The following is a 21,943-nucleotide window of genomic DNA, read 5'->3' on the forward strand; positions in this document are numbered from 1 at the left end:
ACATTCAGTGGGAGACACACCCCAAAATAAAAGAGGGACTAGGAAAGAAGAGAGAGCTAAGTGGAAGAGAGACAAGGAAGGTAAACGAGACAAAATAGGAGGGGATTATGTTCAAAATAAACTGTCTACATCAATAAAATTATAAATAAAAAATAAAAATATGTTTTAAAGATCCAGTTCCTCATTCCTCATAGTACTGAGGAATATATATATGACAAACCTGTAGCTAACACTATATTTTTTTAAAATATATTTTATTTTATTTTATTTATTTATTTGAGAGTGACAGACACAGAGAGAAAGACAGGTAGAGGGAGAGAGAGAGAATGGACGCACCAGGGCTTCCAGCCTCTGCAAACAAACTCCAGACGCGTGCGCCCCCTTGTGCATCTGGCTAACGTGGGACCTGGGGAACCGAGCCTCAAACCGGGGTCCTTAGGCTTCACAGGCAAGCGCTTAACTGCTACGCCATCTCTCCAGCCCAGCTAACACTATATTAAACAGGAAAAAGCTAAGAGTATTTTCTCTGAAGTAATAAGCAAACAAGCATGCCCACTCTCACCATTCCTATTCAGTATAGTACTTGAAGACTTTTTTCTTTTTCATCTTTTTATAGACAATTTTCATACATATGTTTAATGTATTTTGATCAAAATCCCCTCCCATTACTTTATTTTACTCTCTCTCCCTCATACTTCTTCCACATCAGTTTCTTCTTTTCCAACTACTTCTACTTCTTCTAGTTTGATGTCTATTTTTTCTTATTGATTTCTTCCATCATATATGATGACACATAAATGGACTCAATATAGTAACAACAGAACTGAATGCAATGGCCACTTTGCATGCAGAAGGCAACATTCCAAAGCACTCCTCCCCATCTTTTGGCTCTTACATTCTTTCTGCCTCCTATTCCACAATATTCCCTGAGTGTGGTAGATCTTCCTCATTTAGAGTTCTTGTCTCAGGTAACTGGCAGCTATGGCTCTCTTCAACAAATAGGGCTCTCAATAACCCCTGGAACTGAGTATGATGACATATATGCCTCAACACATCCTTGAAACTTTCAACTTGAGATTCTTTAACTGGGTCTCAGATAGAATCAACAAATACCAGACTTCTCTAAAAACTCCAGCGTTTACTATAAAGCTTTGCCAAATTTAAAATTTTTATTTATTTATTTATTTGAGAGCGACAGACACAGAGAGAAAGACAGATAGAGGGCGAGAGAGAAAATAGGCGTGCCAGGGCTTCCTGCCTCTGCAAACTCCAGACGCGTGTGCTCCCTTGTGCATCTTGCTAATGTGGGACCTGGGGAACCGAGCCTCGAACCGGGGTCCTTAGGCTTCACAGGCAAGCGCTTAACCGCTAAGCCATCTCTCCAGCCCCCAAATTTTAAATCCTGCTTCCTTACTGTCAGATCCTACCCCCCATAGAGGTCATAGCATATGCACCATTTAAAAAAAAATTGCATGTCAGTCCCAAAAAAAATATACAGAACTAGGTCTGGAGAAGTGGACCAGCAGTTAAACGCACTTGCTTGCAAATCCTGAAGGCCCTGGTTCAATTCCCCAGTACCATGCACAAAGTGGTGCATGTATCACTTTGGGGTGAGAGGTTCTGATGGACACACACACCCACTCTCTCTCTCTTTTTCTCATTCCCTCCTTTCCACCCTCTCTCCCTCCCTCCCTCCCTCCTTGTAAGTAAGTAATAAATAAAATATATTTTTTTAGATGGATAAAAGTTTATTTATATATCAAAGGGAAACCCCATATTCACCTAAGGCTGCTGAATCATTGCCAAAAGTAGAAGTGTTTAATTTACTATGGGCCTTTAAAAGGCTTCAGGGAAAATATAGCTAGGAATATACATAAAGAATTCAGACTATAAAACTCTCCAGGTAATTAGTGGTCATAATAAATCTGGAACTACAGTAGGAAAAATAATAGCAATTTCCTAGACTCTCCTAGGAACCTATTTACTTGATCATGTAATTATAATCAGTACCAACTGTATATATCAGGTTGTCTCAGACAATCATAAGCAAATACTATCAATGTGTTTAACCTTTGAGAAATTAATCTCCAATTGTTAGGAGCTACATTAAAACTGCTATTATTCTTCCAGTTCTCCCAAAAGCTCAACAAAATCAATGATATACCATTTGGCATTGTCCTTTACTTGTTGCCTGATCACGTTTCCTCCAAATCCAATGAAAACATCGGCAGGTGGACAGGCTTCCATGTCTGTAGCTCCATCTCCAATCATCACTATTTTCTTAAAGTGGAACTTTTCCTTTAAAAATTTAATTACTTTTCCTTTCCCACCAGACTCAGCTGTTGGCTGTGTCTCATCAAAGCCTGCATATTCACCATTAAAGTAGAACTTCAGCCTGTTGGCAAATACGTTGGTGGCTGGAATGTTGAGCTTTGAAGTGAAAAAAATATTTTTAAGCAGAACTACTTGTTTTCACCAAGGTTCTCTAGCTGAAGGCAGGAAAGAGACTGAACCTTTCCACAAATCCAATGTCTATTTTCATTGTGATCATATCCATGTAGCCACCTGGAGATATAGGAGCCTCCCTCTTTCCCACAGAACCACTCAAAGCTGTTTGGACTATATCTTATCAAATCCTACTCACATCTCAAATTAAAGTCAAAACTATAAGGCTTATTACTGTGAGTTTATCTGCCTGAAAGTAAGGCTTTCCCATCTTCAGAAATTCAGAAGGTCTACTCCCATGAGCCTCTTGAAAATCTCTGTCTCCTCTTCCAGTGAGACCCCAGGGGAAACTCACCCTCAAACACCTGTACACCCTACAGAGTAAACAAGATTCTTTCTCTCACCTTTCTGTGTCCTATGATAGAATTTTTTTTTTTTTTTTTTTTTAGGTAGAGTCTCACTCCAGCCCAGGCTGACCTGGAATTCACTATGTAGTCTCAGGGTGGCCTTGAACTCATGGTGATCCTCCTACCTCTGCCTCCCATGTGCTGGGATTAAAGGTGTGTGCCACCATGCCTGGTTTCTATGATAGTATTTTTTTTAAATATTTTATTTGTTTATTTCAGCAAAAGAGGAGGAGAGAGAAAGATGGAGAGAATAGACATGCCAGGGCCTCCTGACACTGGAAATGAACTCCAGACATATGTGGCATCTTGTACATCTGGCTTACGTGGGTCCTAGGGATTTGAACCTGGGTCCTTAGCGTTCACAGACAAGCACTTTAACCATTAATCCATCTCTCCAATCCTCTTGTAACTTTTTAGACTTAGGAAACGGTTTTCTTTCTCAGGCTTCCAGGGAATCTTAAAACATTAATTGTGGCTTCTCATCTTCATTTTGTTTGAAAACCCAAGCCTCCCATCTCCCAAAGAAGGGATAACACCTTATGCATATGAAGAACTCATTTTCTGAACTGCAGACCAAGGAAATCACAGAACGTCTAAGCCATTTGTAGCTTCTTAGAAGCAGCACGGAGTTCAAAACGGACCTGAGAGGCCCAATGTGTTTGAACCTCCTGGTTCATGAAAAACTAGCTTCAACACCATTTCCTCCAAGGGCTTTCTGGGAGTCCTACTGAGCTCCCTTTGGGTGGGAGATAGTGAAAGTCAAGTAGACTCAGGCCTTTGCTGTTTTCCTCTGAGTGTCCCTTGCCTTGACCAGATTCTTTCCCACTGAAGATGAAAATATCCTTGCTTTCAGATGCGGAAGGAAGAGGCCAAAGGCTGTGTGTAGAAAAGCCTCCTTCCGATGCCTGCTGCAGAGCGCTGTCACCCGCGCACAGACCCGCCACGGCCGCCGCCTCCGCTCTGCCGCAGGACAGTCTCGGGAGCAGGAACTCCGCGCTTCCCCCGCGCTGCTCACGCCCTCGCCTTTCACTTCCAGTTTGCCGAGCGCTTTCGGGGCTTCGACAGGCCCCCGCCGCCGCCTCTGCCCGCGGAGCTGCTGGAGAGAGGCTCAGGAGAAAGAACTTTGGGCTCCCCTCTTTTTAAAGTTTAAAAGTTCCCGAAGGAGGCGCTGTTTGCCCTATGATAGAATTTTTTTTGTTGTTTTTTGGTTTTTTTTTTTTGGTTTTTCGAGGTAGGGTCTCACTCTGGTCCAGGCTGACCTGGAATTAACTCTGTAGTCTCAGGGTGGCCTTGAACTCATGGCGATCCTCCTACCTCTGCCTCCCGAGTGCTGGGATTAAAGGCGTGCGCCACCACACCCGGCCCTATGATAGAATTTTAAAAGGCTTCTCTAATTTGTACAATATTCTACAAAACATAGTTTAGGAAATTCATTCTAGACATTCTCATTCAGGAAAACTTCCTGGATAATTCTTGGGCCCAAGATCATCATTTATTTTAAGCTATGACCCTCATTTTTTATGCCCTTATCTTAACATCACTGGGCTCCTGTACTGGGCATCCTCATAATTGCTATCATCATTTATACTTCTTACCTGTCTTACTATTTGTCACTTTTAACCATTACAACATTTTTAATAGAGCATAGTAGCTCACACCTTTATTATTATTATTTTTTAAATTTTATTTATGTGATAGAAAGAAAGAGGCAGATAGAAAGGGAGAATGGCCATGCCAGGGCCTTCAGCTACTGCAAACGAACTCCAGATGCATGCACCACCTTGTGCATCATCTGGCTTACAAGGGTCCTGAAGAATTGAACCTAGGTCTTTAGCTTTGTAGGCAAGCGCCTTTACCACTAAGCTACCTCTCCAGCCCCATTATGACTTTCATTATCTTTTTACTAAGAGAGTTTAGGGGTAAGGAGTAGGCCCCCCCTTGAGCTCTTGATGTCCTCGAGCCTTTAACAGGGTTGGATCTGGTCTTTTCCTTATCTCTTTTTCCATAAAACCTGACCAGAAATGCCTAAAGATATGACTCAAGATCTTTTTTTTTTTTTTTTCTGATCTGTTTTTCCCCTAAAATCTGAAGGAATATATAAGATATATAAATAAGATTACTAAGTGCCTAAACATATAGTATGGGATTAAGTTTTTCCTTATTTCTTCTTCCCTACAGGAGTTCTTTTTCCCTAAAACTGTAACCAAAAGACTTAAATAAGATAACAAAGTGCTTGGAGACCTGATAGGACAACTGGACTGAGCAGCTCAGCCCATATCCAGTTAATTCCCATAAAATACCTCAAAGATTTGCAGGTGGGCTTTGTCATTTCCTGGAACTCTTCTTACTGTTCAGGAGCTCTGCCTTATTTTCCTTCTCTTAAATCCTGTAATAAACTCTTTATAGAAGCAAAGACCATGTGATGATTGTTCTTGGTTGCCAGCTTGACTAAAATAAAAGCTGTCTAGAAATGGTAAAAGACCCCTCTTAGGTGTCTGTGTGGGTATTTCCAGAGAGGATTAACATGTGGAACATGACTGGAAAGGGGACCCTCTCTGAATATGGACATCACTGTCCAACAGGCTACGGTTCAGATGGTAGAAAGTTGGAGGATCAAACATGTTCTATTCCTACCAACAATATGACTAATACAAAGAGACGCAGAGAAGATACAGCTGAAGGAGAAACAGGAGAAAGCTAGCAGTTAGTGGGAAAGAAGCCCAAAGGGGGTGCCAGTCTATCCATCTTGGCAAAACTGAAACTTGGCTCTGATCCTGTATCTCCAAGATAGCTGCCAATGACATGCCCAGCAGACTTCCTGCTGCTTCTTCAGCTCTCTCTCCCTGGGTCAGCCCTCTGAGTCCATGAACCAATCAGATCTTGGCCCCTTGAGTACAAACCAATCATGTCTCTGCTTACAAACCTGAGCCTAATGAGGAGACTCAACCTGGCTGGGATGTCTGAACTCTATAAAGGAGGTTACCCACATGGCCCAAACTCTCTCTTCTTTTCCTTATGCCCTGTGACCTTGCCTGAAAACTCTATATGAATCTGTTCTTCCAGGGAAGGGGAGAATACTTATCTTGCCTTGGGTATTTTTCTTTTGGCCCTCTGTGTCATGCTTTGGGGGTATCCTCTCACTTTCATTATATATATATAAAGATTTATCTTTGATCTCTGAGATCTTCACTGTAATTTGAAGGGGTTTCTATGGATCTCCTCTGTGTGTGTGTGTGTGTGTGTAACTGTCCCAGCCTTTAAGTAGATACTAGTTTCCCCTAAATAAACCTCACAAATTAAGATTTCTGTCATAAGCACAATAATTCATAATTTAGCCTTCTCAAGTCTATTTCATCAATTCTTTGTTAACATACGATGAGGACTCAAAATTGGGGCTCACAACCCGAAAATCCTGCATCAACGTCCCCAAGGGAAAGCCCCCAAAGACTTATCTTCTTCAACTAGGCCCCAGCAACAAAGTATCCAGAACCAACCCCAACTCCCAATAGTCCATTTAGCTACGATTTGAGCAATGGTTTCATTTGCCAATGAGGTTAGAGCCCTCATGATTCAATCACCTCTAAACATTGCTGTATTAGGATGAAGCCTTTAGCAATGGCTTTTGGGGAGCCATTTCATCCAAATGATAACATATGAAAATGTCATTCTTTGTTTAGCTGCAGATTTGGACAGTAGAATTTCCTCTGCATTGCTTCCCAGGTCCTTTGATGACACATGATTCTTTCAGCACTTCTATATCTGGTGCCATAAAAAATTTTAGCATTAGGGGATATGATGGAAAGTGGATTTGTGAAGGGAGAAGTAGGGGAGGGAATTATTATGGTTTATTGTCTATAATTATGGAAGTTGTTAATGAAAAAAGTGTTAAAAGTCAAAAAAAATTTAGCCTTATCTTTTTTTAAAACTCATAAGCATAGACCAAAAAAAAAGCACAATAATTCCCTCTCTCCACTCCCATTTCCCCGTCACAAACCCATCCTCCATCAAATCTTCTCCCCTTCCAATTAGTCTCTCTTTTATTTTTAGGCCATCATCTATTCCTCTAATAAGAAGGTCTTGTGAAAATAAAATAAAATAAAAATAAAAAGGTCTTGTATAGTTCCAGGCACTAAAAGGTCATGAATATTAAGGTCTTTTTGTATCTGGAAGATTAAGTAGTCCCACCTGTCCAAACTTACATTCTTTCTGACATCTCCTCTGCATGGAATCAGAGCCTTGGAGGGTGTAATAGAGATATGCCAGTGCTGAGAACCCCGCTTTCACTTAATCTCAGAGCTACAGTGAGTTTTGAGTCATCCCAGTGGTCACTGCCATCTGAAAAAAGGAAGCTTCTCTAACCAAAATCGAGAGTAGCATTAACATATTGGTATTGATATTTAAAGTGTTTACAGGGAAGTTTACTGCATAATATATGCATTTAGCCAGATAATAGCAGGCTTTACTTCCCTAGGGCTCATAACCTCCTAAGCCATAGGCTTTTGACTAGGTTTTCAGTACCAAGCATGTATTCCCTCCCATGGAGTGGGTCTCCAATCCAATTACAGAGGGGTTGGTTCCCCACACAACAGACTTGTCACTGTTGCACCAGTTGGCACACTTGACTCATATGGTCAATCTTAGGTCTTGTAGGGTTGTGGTGGTTTGATTCAGGTGTCCCCCATAAACTTAGGTGTTCTGAATGCTAGATTCCCATCTGATGGAGACTTGGGAATTAATGCCTCTTGGGGGCAGTGAATTGTTGAAGGCTGGCTTATGGGTATTACATATAGGCAGTTTCTCCTTGCCAGTGTTTGGCACACTCTCCTGTTGCTTTGTCCACCTGGTATTGGCCAGAAGGTGGTATCCACCCTCTGCTTATGCCATCATTTTTCTCTGCCATCATGGAGCTTCCTCTCAAGTCTGTAAGTCAAAATAAACTCCTTTTCCCCACAAGCTGCTCAAGGTCAGGTGTTTTCTGTAGCAATGAGAACTCAGTATGGTTGGTACCATGAGTGGGGACATTGCGGTTTGAAATCTGGCTGTATGGCTTTGGCCTTTTGGAGCTGATTTCCAAGAGGAATGTGGAAAGATTCGAACCCTTGGCCTAAGAGATGCCTTGCAGTTGCAACTTGATGGACTATTGTATCTAGAGTTGAAAGATATGAATGTAGTAAGAACTATGGACTGTGAGGTTTAGCTTATAAGGGTGAAGAAGAGCTTTGCCTGGACTGGGCTAGAAGCAGTTTGTGTGAGAGGCTTGCTGTTATACTCATGTCTTGAGAATTTGTGCAGGGTTGCATTGCATAGAAATGGACTGGTGTGAGCAGAGGGATATGGCACAGAAAAAATAAAAACTTTGGGCCCAAACTGATGCCTATCCAGTTGCAACTGTATGAGAGATTACATCCACTCAAATTGGGCCAGCTGAAGGAGTATCTTGTTCTTCAAAGTCTGCTCACCCCCACCCCTCGAATTAACAAATTGGCCCATTTATAGCTTACTGGCCTCTGCTACCAAGTTTTATTCCAACTCACATACAAGTGTAATCATTTGTAGCTAGGATCCATATGTGAGAGAGAACATGCAGCACTTGGTTTTCTGGGTCTGGGTTACCTCACTAAGTACAACTCTTTCCAGATCCATCCATTTCCCTGCAAATTTCATAACTTTGTTTTTCTTTCCCACTGAATAGCACTGCATTGTATAGATGTATCACATCTTTTTAAAAAATTTATTTTTATTTTTATTTATTTATTTGAGAGTGACAGAGAGAAGGGCAGGGGGAGAGAGAGAAAGAGAATGGGCGTGCCAGGGCTTCCAGCCACTGCAAACGAATTCCAGACGTGTGCGCCCCTTGTGCATCTGGCTAACATGGGTCCTGGGGAGTTAAGCCTCGAACCGGAGCCCTTAGGCTTCACAGGCAAACACTTAACCACTAAGCCATTTCTCCAGCCCTACCACATCTTCATTATCTACTTATCAGTTGAGGGATATCTATATTGTTTCCACACATGCCCACTAGGTGGTGCAAGAATCTGGAGTTGGATTGCAGTGGTTGGGGCCCTGGCATGCCAATTTTCTCTCTCTGAAAAAATAAATTTATAAAAAAGGGTAGGATTAAAACGCTACCAATCAATTCATGTAAGAAAGGACCTGGCCTTTCTCATTCTTCTGGCTACAAAGAACAGAAATCCACATAGGAAAGCAGGATGTATACTGTAAAAATGTGTGGTTATATCACAAAAGAGATGTTACAGAATCAGAGGAATAAGAGTCTATGGTTTGTGTATAAGTGATCTGTTTCTTCCCAATTACACAAAGTCATGGCCAATAAACCTATAACCAAAGGCAGGTTAACAGGAGAAAAGATAACATTTACTTGATCACAGTTTTACACGTCACAGAATCCTTCAAAATGAAGATACAGAGTATATTGTTCTTATGCTTAGGCACAGACAAACCAACCACTTAGGAATGTGATTATCAATGAGGTTGTGGTCTAACAGTAGGTAAGATTAAAGGGAAGAGGGCAGCAAGACCTATCCAGATTCTCTTTAGCAACTCTGCATTTCTTCCCTCAGGCTGTGAACTAGGAGTTTCTGAAACAGGGCTTTGTGATCTCTTATCAGATAAGGAGGTCTGAATAACACTTCCAGGCTTTATGGCTTGCTTCAAGGACACAATATTTTAGTTCCTATGGCCTGCCTAGGGAAGTAGAATTCTGGCTTCCAACACTTGCATTGCAGGAAGAAAGTGGAGCAGAAGAAAGGTCTGCAGCTTCTGAAGCCTTCACCCACCATGGGCTATTTTCTGAGACCCAGTATGAGGGTGGGGCAGCTGATTGGTAGCATGAAAGGAAGAGATGCTGAGTGTGTGTGTCCATTTCCTACAACGATACACATTCAGTTTTAGGGGAAAGAGATCTTAAATAAAGTAGGAAAAGTAGAACTTAAATAAGTCACTCTTCTCTCTGGAACATCATAATTCTGTACTAAAACACTTCTGAGAAAGTGGTGTATTTGTCTATACATAAAAAAGGCAGCAGAAACACAAAAGCTACAGATTGAAGATAATAAAGGGCAACTGGACAATGAAAAGGCTAGTTCTTGGGGAGAAGTACAAATGCTGGCTGATGCAGGATACGGGCACTTTTTCTTCAATGTATTTTATATGCCTATATCTCAGATGCTTGAGTACAGACAGGACACAATTTTTTTAAAGTGGAGCTTGTTTGCAGAGGTCTTTGTATGATGTAAATACATTGCTTTAGATCAAAGACTGCAAAACCCAGAAAGGCTTCTGTTTCTTCCTGCATTATCAAAGGTATGTGCGTTGTGCATGTGCTACAGCACTTACGGAGGTCAGAGGTTAGGGTGCTTTTCTTCTCCATCCTCCTGTATTTGTTGGGACAGGATTTCTCTTCTTGTTTTGTTTGTGGCAGTCAAGCTGACCTGCAAGCTACTGGGTTCTTCCAGCACCCTCCCACACTAGTGTAGGTACTGAAATTACAGATGTCTAAGTCTGGCTTTACATGGATTCCAGGGAGTTGAATTCAGGCTAGCAGGCTTACAAGCATGTGTCTTTAATAGCTGAGTCATCTCCCGAGCTGGACTTATTTTGTCATTAAAACTTGGTTTTGAATAAAAGGCACAACGTGTTGAGTGAGGAAATGGGTTGACATTCACTATTTTATGTATTTATAATTTATATGCTACAATTTCATGCTGAGAAAAATAATGTGAAGAGCAAGAAAAGTTTCCTTTATTGCCTTGTAGGAGATTGTAGACAGCTTCATATTGCTGGGATGAACATCCAAAGCAGGCATAGTTTAGGGGAAGAAGGGATTTATTTCAAGCTTACAGTTGCAGGGGAGAAGTTCCATTCCTGGTGGAAGAAGCTGCTTCCATAAGTCCAAGCAGAGAGAAAAAAATCCCAACGGCCCTTAAAAAACCAAAAACAGCAAGCACAAAGCTGCAGCAAGCAGGGGCCTAGGCAGAGCTCAATCCTCTCCACGTAACTCTGTGCTGGAATTCAGATGTGGCCAACTAACCCCTTAGGGCAGGACTCTAGGATTTGCCCTCAGTGACACTTCTTCCAGCCAGGTGGCTGAAGACCCAAGTGGTGTAGTTTGATTCAGGTGTTTCCTCATAAACCTAGGTGTTCTGAATGCTTAGGTCCCCAGCTGGTGGCAATTTGGGAACTGAAGCCTCTTGGAGGCAGTGTATTGTTGGGGGTGGGCTTGTGGGTGATATACCCAGCTTTCTCTTGCCAGTGTTTGACACAATCTTCTGCTGTGGTTGTCCACCTGATGTTGGCCAGGAGGTGATGTCCACCCTCTGCTCATGCCCTTTTCCCATGCCATCATTTCCCTCTGCCATCACGGAGGTTCCCCTTAAGTCTGTAAGCAAAAATAAACCCTTTCCTCCCACAAGCTGTTCTTGGGGCGTTCTTTGTGTTAGCAACATGAAGCCGACTACAACACGAAGTTACAACCTGTAAGAACACACCTGAATCTATGGGTGACATACATTCAAACTACCACAGGGATGAATATTGTCCACTCTAGAGCATTATCTTGCCTTAGAAATGCTCTAGTATACACCCACACACAAAGGGAGAAGGTCTCACATATATGAATTTGCATTTGTTCATTATCTGTCATGCATTATTTCTGCTGAAAACTGATTAAAATTTTCTTTGGAGTCACTGAATATTCTGAGAAACAGTCAGATAGGATATGTTGACACACATCACTATAATGTGAGACCACAGGGCAAGTGTCACTGCACCCAGCACCACAACCCTCACCTCACATATGCTGGGCTAACAAGGCAGGGTGCCAGGGCAGACAAGACCTCTGAGTGGTGCTCGGGGCGAGGAGATAACCTTGCACAACAGGGTTACCGCCTAGGCACGCCAACGCTGGCGGTCGCGTAGTTCCTAGCGCTGCTTGGCTGACAGGGTGCCCAGGTCCATGGGGTGCTCTGGGCTGAGGGAGCCTCGGGCAGCCCGCTAACCCCTATAGGATGCAGCGGCCCGGCCAGCCCGCGTCCCGCCGCATGTGTGCCTTAGCTGGTCCGCTGTCGGGCGATGACCGCGCAGGCCTCGCGCCGCCTCTCCCGGGCCCTGGCCTCCCAGAGCCCCGCCGCCTCGCAGCGCCAAGCGCAGGCCGAGCTCCGGGACGAGCCAAGCGGGCGTGAAGGCGACACGAAGCGCCCATCCGGCTAGGGCGGGCCGCGGGAGCGCAGCGGTGGCCTCCCAGTACAGTCTTCCTGGGGAGGACGCGGGGCGGGACCTACCGCGCGAGGTCGCCACGCCCTGCTCGGCTGCGATCCCGGGTGGACGGTGGGATGTCGCGAGCGCTCACGTCGACAAGTGGGCCGGCTTCTCAGAGGCGGTGGAGGCGGGGCGGGGGCCCAACCACGTAACGACGTCGTGCACCGCTCGTCAGAGACTCTCGGTGAACCGTGGCGTGGAGGCGCCGGGCCGCGACGCAAGGGCGGGGCGGCTGGGTGGGATGTTGTCACGACGGCCACGTCTGGACGCGCGGCTGGGCCTCTGGGCGGGCGGGGCTGCGCACGGTGATGACGTAGCCCGCGCTGGCGCGGAGCGGGCGCGTGGTGATGACGCGAGCGCAGGACGTTCCTGGCGTGGAGCGGGCGCACGGCGATGACGTAGAGCGCGGGCGGGTCCTGGCGGGGAGCGCCGGCAGCAGCCGTCCCCCTCAGAGGGGCGCTGGCGCGCGGGGCGGAGCGGCCTGGCTCGCGAGAGCTCTGCGCGCGCCTCGGCCGGGAGGGTCGCTGCTCGGCTGAGGATGAGTGGCGTCGGAGAGCAGGGTCCCGAAGCCGGCGCGCGTCGGGCAGCGGGCCGCCCGGAGCCCGAGCCCCCCGGCGTCACGCTGAGTGTGGACGTGCCCGGACTGATAGCGCAGCTGGCGCGCAGCTTCGCGCTGCTGCTGCCGGTGTACGCGCTCGGCTACCTGGGGCTGAGCTTCAGCTGGGTGCTGCTGGCGCTGGGGCTGCTCGCCTGGTGCCGCCGGAGCCGCGGCCTCAAGGCCAGCCGCCTGTGCCGCGCGCTGGCGCTGCTGGAGGACGAGGAGCGCGCCGTGCGCCTGGGCGTGCGCGCCTGCGACCTGCCCGCCTGGGTGAGTGCGGCCGCCACCCCGCCGAGCCGGTCAGGGCCCCACCGCCTAGATGCTCAGCCGAAGCGGGGTCAGCACCGTCTGGCCCTCCTGCTCAAGCCCGGTGTTGGTTCTAACCGCTGTCAGCCCTCCCTGCGATCCGCTTGCCCAGGTTGGGTGCCCACCTGCGTCTGTCGAGTGTCCTGGCCACCGCGGCCTCCCCTGGCCCGCCTGCACCACCTAAGTCAAGTGACCTCTCCGCTGTACCACCCTCTCCCAGGTTATTTGTCCCCGAAAGTGTCCGCTCGCTCGCAGTCCCCTGCCCTGGCTTTCCCTCCGCGCCCCATCGGAGCAGACCTGCACAGGTAGAGCTTCCTAACTTAGCCCCGTTCTCGGCTGCCGGCAGACTTGTCTTTTCCTCTCCATACGCTGGCAAGGACTGCCGCTCAGTAGCTTGTCACGGTGGGAAGATGAGCTGCTCGCCGGGGTGATCCTGTAAACCTTTTGCCAGCGAGCGCTGCAGCTTGGAAACGTCCAGATTCCCCTTCCTCCGATTAAAAAAAAAAAAAAAAAGTGTAGTGGCAGCCAGCGGGAGGTGGGGGATTATTCCTATGCCTAAAAAGGCTCATTCATTTCCTAGTTGTCCCTGACACAGTTGAAAATGATTTTTCTCCCAGAGATGTCATTACTGGCATATTGATGTTTGCTTTGCAAGTTCCAGAGGTAAGATTAAGCATTTTTATAGGGCCACCTTAAATCCAGCATGAATATGTATATAGCAGGGAATTTCGAAAGTATTAGCATTAATAATATTTACAATATTAGTTATTTTGTTCACCTCAAGCACTTTTCTACTTATAAAGTATAGACTCTAATAGGGCTGGCTTCATCTTTTTTTCTTTACTGTCTTTTTTAGTCAGGAGTTGGTTATAACAGTTTCAGACTGAAGGAAATACTTATTTTAACATAAATGATGGACACATTAAACTTCTGTGTGAAAGTGACAGCAGGAAGAAGTAGGAGAATGTTCCCATTTTCCAGCTAGGAGACATTTGAGAAGTGTGTGACATGGACTTTATGATACAAATGTCCAACAAAGAAATCAGAAAGCAGGGGTGCCTAAAATGGAGAGGAACATAACAGATGAAGTTAAAACCTGTGGCAGTGAGGGATTTGGGGAACTTAAAATTTTGCCAATACATGGTGGATATGTAGGGCAGTTAGTGTTTTGGAAAATGAAAGTAATTGCTTGTTTATAGGTAGCTGCAGGGGGCAAAACCCAGAGTCTTTAGAAAACAGGAAGTTAGAGTAATCAAGGTGAAAAACACCCAGAAGCATAGGTGCACTTGGGAAACAAAAGGACTTTATGGTGGCATCTGTATCTAAATTACACCTTTAGATACTGTCAGGAAGCAGCTAAAAGCAGTAGTAAATTACCAGGCAGCAGCAGCATAGGCTGAAATTTGCCGTAATGGGGTGGTGCTCACTTTCAGAAATAACTGGCTAATACTAAAATAGCTTGTAAAAAACTTTTTTTTTTTTTTTTGGTAAAATACAGCTATCTTCACGTAAGACATTAAATACTTAAATACAGTTGCTGCCAGAAGGAAGAAGTGACTTACAAAACATTTAAAAAGTGATTAGCCAACGATTTCTTTTTTTCCCCTCTGCATTGCTGGGGTCAAGCTCAAGGTCTTTAGCATTCTAGTTAGAGCTCTACCATGGTGCTACATCCACAGTCCTCCAAAGGGTCTTTCTCTGCCTCCCCTTGTACAAATTTGTTTTGTTTTGGTTTGTTTTTAAGAGACAGGGTCTTACTATTTGGTCAAGGTTAGTCTTCTAGCCTCAGCTCACAAGTAGAGGGAGTACAGGCATGTGCAACCATGCTGGCTGGTTGATGGGGTGTCTGAGCATTTGGCTGGAATTCAGTGTTAACAAGATGTATTTGTACATCCCAAAGACTTAAGGTTTTTGTTTTGTTTTGTTTTGAGGTGTGGTCTTGCTCTAGCCCAGGCTGTCCTGGAATTCACTATGTACTCACAGGGTGGCCTTGAACTCATGGCACTCCTACCTCTGCCTCCTGAGTGCTGGGGTTAAAGTATGTGCTACCACGCCCGGCAACTTTATGTTTTTATAGTGTCATTGATGACTATGATTTAGAATTCTGATTTTTTTTTGTTTGTTTTTTCGAGATAGGACCTTTCTCTAGACCAAATAGGATAGTTATGGTACTAACTTCTATCCTCTCTGACTGCTTTTTATCTAGCAGAGTCAGAATTTAAGTTGGACATGAAAATGACATAAAGAAAACTAATACTTTGAGAAACATAATACTCTTTCTGAATTAAAACTATAAGGGCAGGAAAAATGTCTCTCACTTAACATAATAATTCTATAAGAGTTTGGTTCTACAACTTCCAGGCAAACAGTGTTACTGTTCATTCTCCCGTTCTTCATTCTGTAAAGAGAGAAAAGGCCTGGTAGGTCTGTGTTAATGGTCCCCTGGAAAATTAGACCTGGGTAATGACTGTTCTTCAAGGGTTTTTATACAGGCGAATAGGAACAATATTTCATTAATATTAGTATTTGAAAAGTCAGGACATGTGAGGGTATGGTATGATTCTCTCCTGCTTTTACTGTTGCCAGTAAATGTGATGGCTGCAAGTACATAGAAACCCAAACCTGCTACACACAGTATTGCTGTGGCTGTTGTGGTTTTAGTACTCAAATATTTGGAATATTGGGAATAAATGCAGAGTTCACATCCATGGGTATGTTCTTCTGTACTACTGCATACAACTTTTGGAGGGACAACTTTCTTCTGATTGTTTTTCTGGGAACCCTCATAGAATGTGACTAGCTAAAATGTAATGCATATTGTCTGAGAACAAAAGAAGTGGGGCGTGGTGGCGGGGCGTGGTGGCGCACACCTTTAATCCCAGCACTCAGGAGGCGGAGGTAGGAGGATTACTTTGAGATCAAGGCCACCCTGAGACAGAGTGAATTCCAGGTCAGCCTGGACTAGTGTGAGACCCTACCTCAAAAAACCAAAAAAAAAAAAGAAGTGAAAGAATGCATATAATCTCATATTAAGAAAGAGCAAGGGCTGGAGAGATATGGCTTAGCTGTTAAGCGCTTGCCTGTGAAGCCTAAGGACCCTGGTTTGAGACTCGGTTCCCCAGGACTCACGTTAGCCAGATGCACAAGGGGGCACATGCGTCTGGAGTTCGTTTGCAGTGGCTGGAACCCTGGTGTGCCCATTCTCTCTTCCTCTCTCTCTTTCTCTCTGTCTCTTTCTGTGTGTCTGTGACTCTCAAATAAATAAATAAGAATAAACCAAAAAAAAAGAAAGGGCAAATATTTGCATTTCAATGTTCTTCACTGACTTAATATTTTATAAGTGGTGAATGTAGCTGATCAAAGAGCCAGAATTTAATTTTTAAAAAAATTATATTTTATTTATTTATTTGAGAGAGAGAGAGAGAGAGAGGGAGGGAGGGAGGGAGGGAATGGGCACACCAAGGCCACCAACCACTGCAAATAAACTCCAGATGCTTGTGACCCCTTGTGCATCCGGCTTATGTGGGTCGTAGAGAATCAAACTAGATCCTTTGGCTTTGCAGGCAAATGCCTTAACCGCTAAGCCATTTCTCCAGCCTTTTTAAAAATATATTTATTTATTTATTTATTTATTTATTTATTTATTTATTTATTTATTTGAGACAAAGAGGCAGAGAGAGTAAGAATGAGAATTTAGTTATTTTAAACTGAATGCTACTTTAGCACTTAGATCCCAGAGTAATCCCAGTTTGAGAACCCAAAGATGCTACTGAGTTTCGTTTTTACACTTACATTGTGGCCATGGTCAAAGTACAAAGTCTGTGACAGTTGTATTGTTTTGTGTTATATGGCCTAAATGTTTCAGGAAACTTAGAACATAATGCCCCAAGCTTGCTAAAAATAAGCAGTAAGTATATAGGTTTTTGTTGTTTAAACTATGTACACACACACACACAAAATTTAAATATAGGATGTATACATTCATCATCTTGTACTGATTTTAGTAGTATTTTTATTTCAGATTAATAGTATCCTCACTGTACATTTAAAGGTGGGAAATATACTTTATATATCTAGTGTATATATATATATATATATATATATATATATATATATATGAATATGATTAGATATTTGGGTAATACATACTATAGTATCTAGCCAAATGTAACATTTTATAAATGTATGTATATAAATCTCAGTGTTATAAAGAACCAACTATGTAAAATGGCTAGTAATTTGGGGTTGTCATTAGGTATAGTGGTCCCTCTGAGTTTCCCCAAGAATATCATGATTTATACATTTACCACAGCATTTAACCTTGAGACAGATACTGTGAGATACTAAGACACTGAATTTTATATGTTCAATAAGTGACGCGAATAGTATGTGAATTGTATCTCAATAGTACCTTTAAAAACATAGGTTTGGGGCTGAAGAGGGCAATTCCTGCAAAGCTTAACAACCCGGATTCAGTTTCCCAGCACCCATGTAAAGTCAGATGCATAAAATGTTGCATGCATTTAGAGTAGCAGCAGCTAGTGGCCCTGGCATGTGCATTTTCTTTTCTTTTTTCTTTTTTTTTTAATTTTTATTAACATTTTCCATGATTATAAAATATATCCCATGGTAATTCCCTCCCTCCCCACCCCCACACTTTCCCATTTGAAATTCCATTCATGTGCATTTTCTTACTCTTTTCTGTCTTTGTTCTCTGATTGCAAATGAATAAATAAAAAAATATTTACAAACATGGATACTGAGTTTCTTTTAAAAATAGAAGTGAAGGGCTGGAGAGATGGCTTAGCAGTTAAGCGCTTGCCTGTGAAGCCTAAGGACCCCGGTTCGCGGCTCGATTCCCCAGGACCCACATTAGCCAGATGCATGAGGGGGTGCATGTGTCTGGAATTCATCTGCAGTGGCTGGAAGCTGTGGTGCGCCCATTCTCTCTCTCTCTCTCTCTCTCTCTCTGCCTCTTTGTCTGTCGCTCTCAAATAAATAAATAAAAATAAGCCAAAAAAAATAAAAAAATATAGAAGTGAACATATATTTGTACAAAATGAGCTATACCTGTGTTTTTATAAAAGTCTCTAAACTTAAATTTGGAGGCATTTACTTTTTTTGTTTGTTTGTTTTTGTTTTTTGAGGTAAGGTCTCACTCTAGCCCAGGCTGGCCTGGAGTTCACTATGTAGTCTCGGTAGCCTAGAATTCACGGTGATCCTCCTACTTCTGCTTCCTGAGTGCTAAGATTAAAGGAGCACACCACCATGTCCAGTTTTTGGCATTTACATTTTAAAGGATATTTAATGAAAGGAGTTGGCTTATGAGTAAAAAGGCAGCTAGGTAAATCTTTTTACCTTAAACCTAACATTTCCTGAAACACTGATGCTATGTTAGCTAAGACAGATAGGAATTATTTTATTCTTCCTCTTCCTTCTCCTCTTCCTCTTCCTCCTCCTTTTTTTTTTCAATTCCTCTTCTTTCTTCTCTCTTATTCATTTTCCTCCTCTTATTCCTCCTCTTCCTAGACAGTGCCTAACCACTAATCACTAAGCACTAAGCCTACTCACTAAGCTATACTCCCAGTCCCAGATACAAATTATAGTTTGCATGATAGAAATTATGTTTCAAAGACATAAGCCATGTGCTCATGTCTATAATCCCAGCACTTAGAGGCTGAGGTAGAAGGATTGCTGTGAGTTCTAAGCCAGCCTGAGCTTTAGAATTTGAGGTCTCTCTGGGTGGAGTGAAACCTTACTTCAAAAAACAAACAAAAAGATGTAACCAATTAAAATATGTATTTTCTGAGTTATCCCAAACTTCCAATTCTGATATAAGGTATTAACATACGGTTCTCATTTTTATTTGGGAAAATTATCCCATAGATTGGCATTCTATGTGTTACAGTGTACTGTTTGTGATCTTTAGCATTTTGTTATGGTTTGCCAAATCATCTTTCGTTTCCATGACAATTCTGTCTCAGAAGAACATTATCATTCTGGTCTAGTGAAGTAGTAAGAGGTCATCCTATCTTCACATTCATATTTTTTTTCCAAGTAACAAACTCATAGGCAGGCTGATGATAGCCCTAGATGTCATCTAGTTTGAAGAAGCGATCATAAAGTGCACAGTATGTTCTGTGTGACCAGAAGCCCTGGAGTCCAGGAGGGCAGCTGTGGGGAGAACAGGTGAAAGTTACATTAGACATTCTACCTTTGCACTATAGCGCAGCCTCTGCTGAGGGCTGTTATGTTGTAATTCCTTCACTTGATAGAATGTGGAACTGAACTGCTAGTTACAGTGTGCTCAGAAATGACAGCCAACAGTGCTCCCACTTAGATTCTTAGGAATGAGGAATGTGAATGTTTTTACACTGGACCAGCTCAGGCCTTAGGAGTGTGGAGCAGAATCCTGTTGGATCAGCTCAGGTTCTTAGAAGTTCTTAGAAGTGCTCCCACCAGACCTTGGTTGGGCTTCCAGAGTAGTTCTGCAGTTTGCATGGCTGCTGTACCTGAGCACAAATATCCCTGCACTCTTTAGACACAGAGTGCATGGTGGGGGGATGGTAAAGTGATGTGTTCAGGTGTAAGCCTGTGAAATCAGAAAAGGAAAGCTACCCCATAATGCAGTCTCCTTCTCTTCTCCTTTAGTTTACAGAAATTTTACAGACAAAATGGTAGGTTCTTATGTTTTATAGATTGTAGTAGATAGAAATACTCATTTTGTTTTCTTCAGTTACACTGTTCTCTTTTATTCCCAGTGATCTTACTGTGCCTTTGAACAGCCATCCCATGTTCTTTGGGTGGGGCGCAGTCCTTAAAACCAGTGTACTTGTAATTGTCTTTTACATGGGATCAATCCCACTAAAAATGTTGTAGTTACAGATAACTCTCATGGTTTCTCTACCATTACTATTTCATTTACTTTTCTTAATTGCTTTTAAAATCCTACAGTTTTTTTTTTTTTCTTAATAAGCCATTTGGGCTGGAGAGATGGCTTAGCAGTTAAGTGCTTGCCCGTGAAGCCTAAGGGCCCCGGTTCGAGGCTTGATTCCCCAGGACCCACGTTAGCCAGATGCACAAGGGGGCACATGCGTCTGGAGTTTGTTTGCAGTGGCTGGAAGCCTTGTTGAGCCCATTCTCTCTCTCTCTCTCTCTCTCTCTCTCTGCCTCTTTCTCTCTCTGTCTGTCGCTCTCAAATAAATAAAAACAAACAAAAAATACTTAAAGTAAGTCATTTATTTTATGAATAATTTTTCACAGAAAAGAGTACATTGTAAGGAATTTGCCCAATTTTTGGGTACTGATTTAAAATTGGTGTTATGGATTCATTTATCACTCATCCAACAATATTAGACGTGTACTATGTTCCAAGTAGATATGGTGCTAGATATGCAAAAGTAAATTATAGAGGGTCTTAAATGGGAAAGCAGTAGCTGTCAATGACACAGATCTGTCTGAATCTTAAAAGAGTCATGGCATTTTTAAAACGTTATTTATTTTAGGTCCCAGCATGGTTGTGCACAGGAGGCAAAATTAGGAGGATCTCTGTGACTTTGAGTTCAGCCTGGGACAACAGAGTGAGTTCAGGTCAGCCTGGGCTAGAGTGAGATCCTACCTTGAAAAAAACTTTTTCTTTTTAAAGTTATTTTAACTCTCTCTCTCCTTCCTCCCTTCCTTCTTTTTTTTTTCTTTCTTTCTTTCCTTCCTTCCATCCTTCCCGTCCTTCCCTCCTTCCTTCCCTTCCTTCCCGTCCGTCCTCCCTCCCTCCCTCCCTCCCTCCTTCCTCCCTTCCTCCCTCTCTCCTTCCTCCCTCCCTCCCTCTCTCCTTCCTTCCTCCCTCCCTCCCTCCTTCCTCCCTCCTTCTTTCCTTCTATATAGCCCACTGGCCTAAAACTCATAAATCTCTTGTCTCTGACTCAAAAAGTGCTAGGAATACAAGTGTATATCACTGTGTTCAGCCTATTTTAATATTTAATTGACAAAGACTGTATGTATTATGTACAGATTATTTTGAAATATCTGTACATTGTCTGGTGGCTAAGTTACAAATATGTGCATAAGCTTTTTTTTCCAGTGAGAACACTCAAAGCTCTCTAGCACTTTACTTTTTTTTTTTTTTTTTGAGGTAGGGTCTCACCCTACCCAGGCTGATCTGGAATTCACTATGTAGTCTCAGGGTAACCACAAACTCACAGCAGTCTTCCTACCTCTGCTTCCCATGCTGGGATGAGAGGCATGTGTCACCATGCTCAGTATTTTTTTTTTAAATTTTTAAATTTAAATTTTATTTTTGTTTTTCTTTTTTAAAATTTTTAATTTTTTTAAATTTTTATTACCATTTTCCATGATTATAAAAAAATATCCTATGTTAATTCCCTCACCCCCCACACTTTCTCCTTTGAAATTCCATTCTCCATCATATTACCTCCCCATCACAATCATTGTACTTACATATATACAATATCAACCTATTAAGTACACTCCTCCCTTCCTTTCTCTTCGCATTGTTTTTTAACTGACAGCTTCCATAATGTAGACAATAAGCCATGGCACTTCCCAACCTCCCACTATTCCCTTTGCATTCCCACTCTCCATCATATCCCCTCCCCCTCTCAATCAGTCTTTCTTTTATTTTGACATCATCATCTTTTCTTCCCATTATGATGGTCTTTTAGGTAGTGTCAGGCACTGCAAGGTCATGGATATCCAGGCCATTTTGTGTCTGGAAGACTGCATTATAAGCAGTCCTCCCCTTCCTTTGGCTCTCACATTCTCCCCTCTCCCTCCTCCACAGTGGGCTCTGAGCTGTGGAAGGTGTGACAGAGAAGTCTCAGTGTTAAGCACTCCTCTCAGCGCTGTTGTGCCTTCTGAGTCATCCCAAGTTCACCGCCATCAGAAAAGAGGAGTT

At 43.1% G+C, this 21,943-nt stretch overlaps 1 protein-coding gene across 2 annotated transcripts in view; it reads left to right on the plus strand.

The window, feature by feature from the left end:
- Nucleotides 1–12,643: 12,643 nt before the first annotated feature.
- The window catches only part of Esyt2 (extended synaptotagmin 2), a 99,088-nt gene continuing 89,788 nt past the window's right edge, over nucleotides 12,644–21,943 (plus strand). Inside the window, exon 1 of one of the 2 annotated variants that reach the window (XM_004672029.3) lies at nucleotides 12,644–12,996. In XM_004672029.3, coding sequence (XP_004672086.1) covers nucleotides 12,667–12,996 — 330 coding nt within the window. In that variant the 5' untranslated portion in view covers nucleotides 12,644–12,666. Of the gene's footprint in view, nucleotides 12,997–13,030; nucleotides 13,145–21,943 lie in introns of those variants that run through there. The other variant, XM_045160298.1, reaches the window with a different exon arrangement.

This window comes from Jaculus jaculus, chromosome 10, assembly GCF_020740685.1.
Source record: "Jaculus jaculus isolate mJacJac1 chromosome 10, mJacJac1.mat.Y.cur, whole genome shotgun sequence".
Taxonomy (NCBI): Eukaryota; Metazoa; Chordata; class Mammalia; order Rodentia; family Dipodidae; genus Jaculus; species Jaculus jaculus.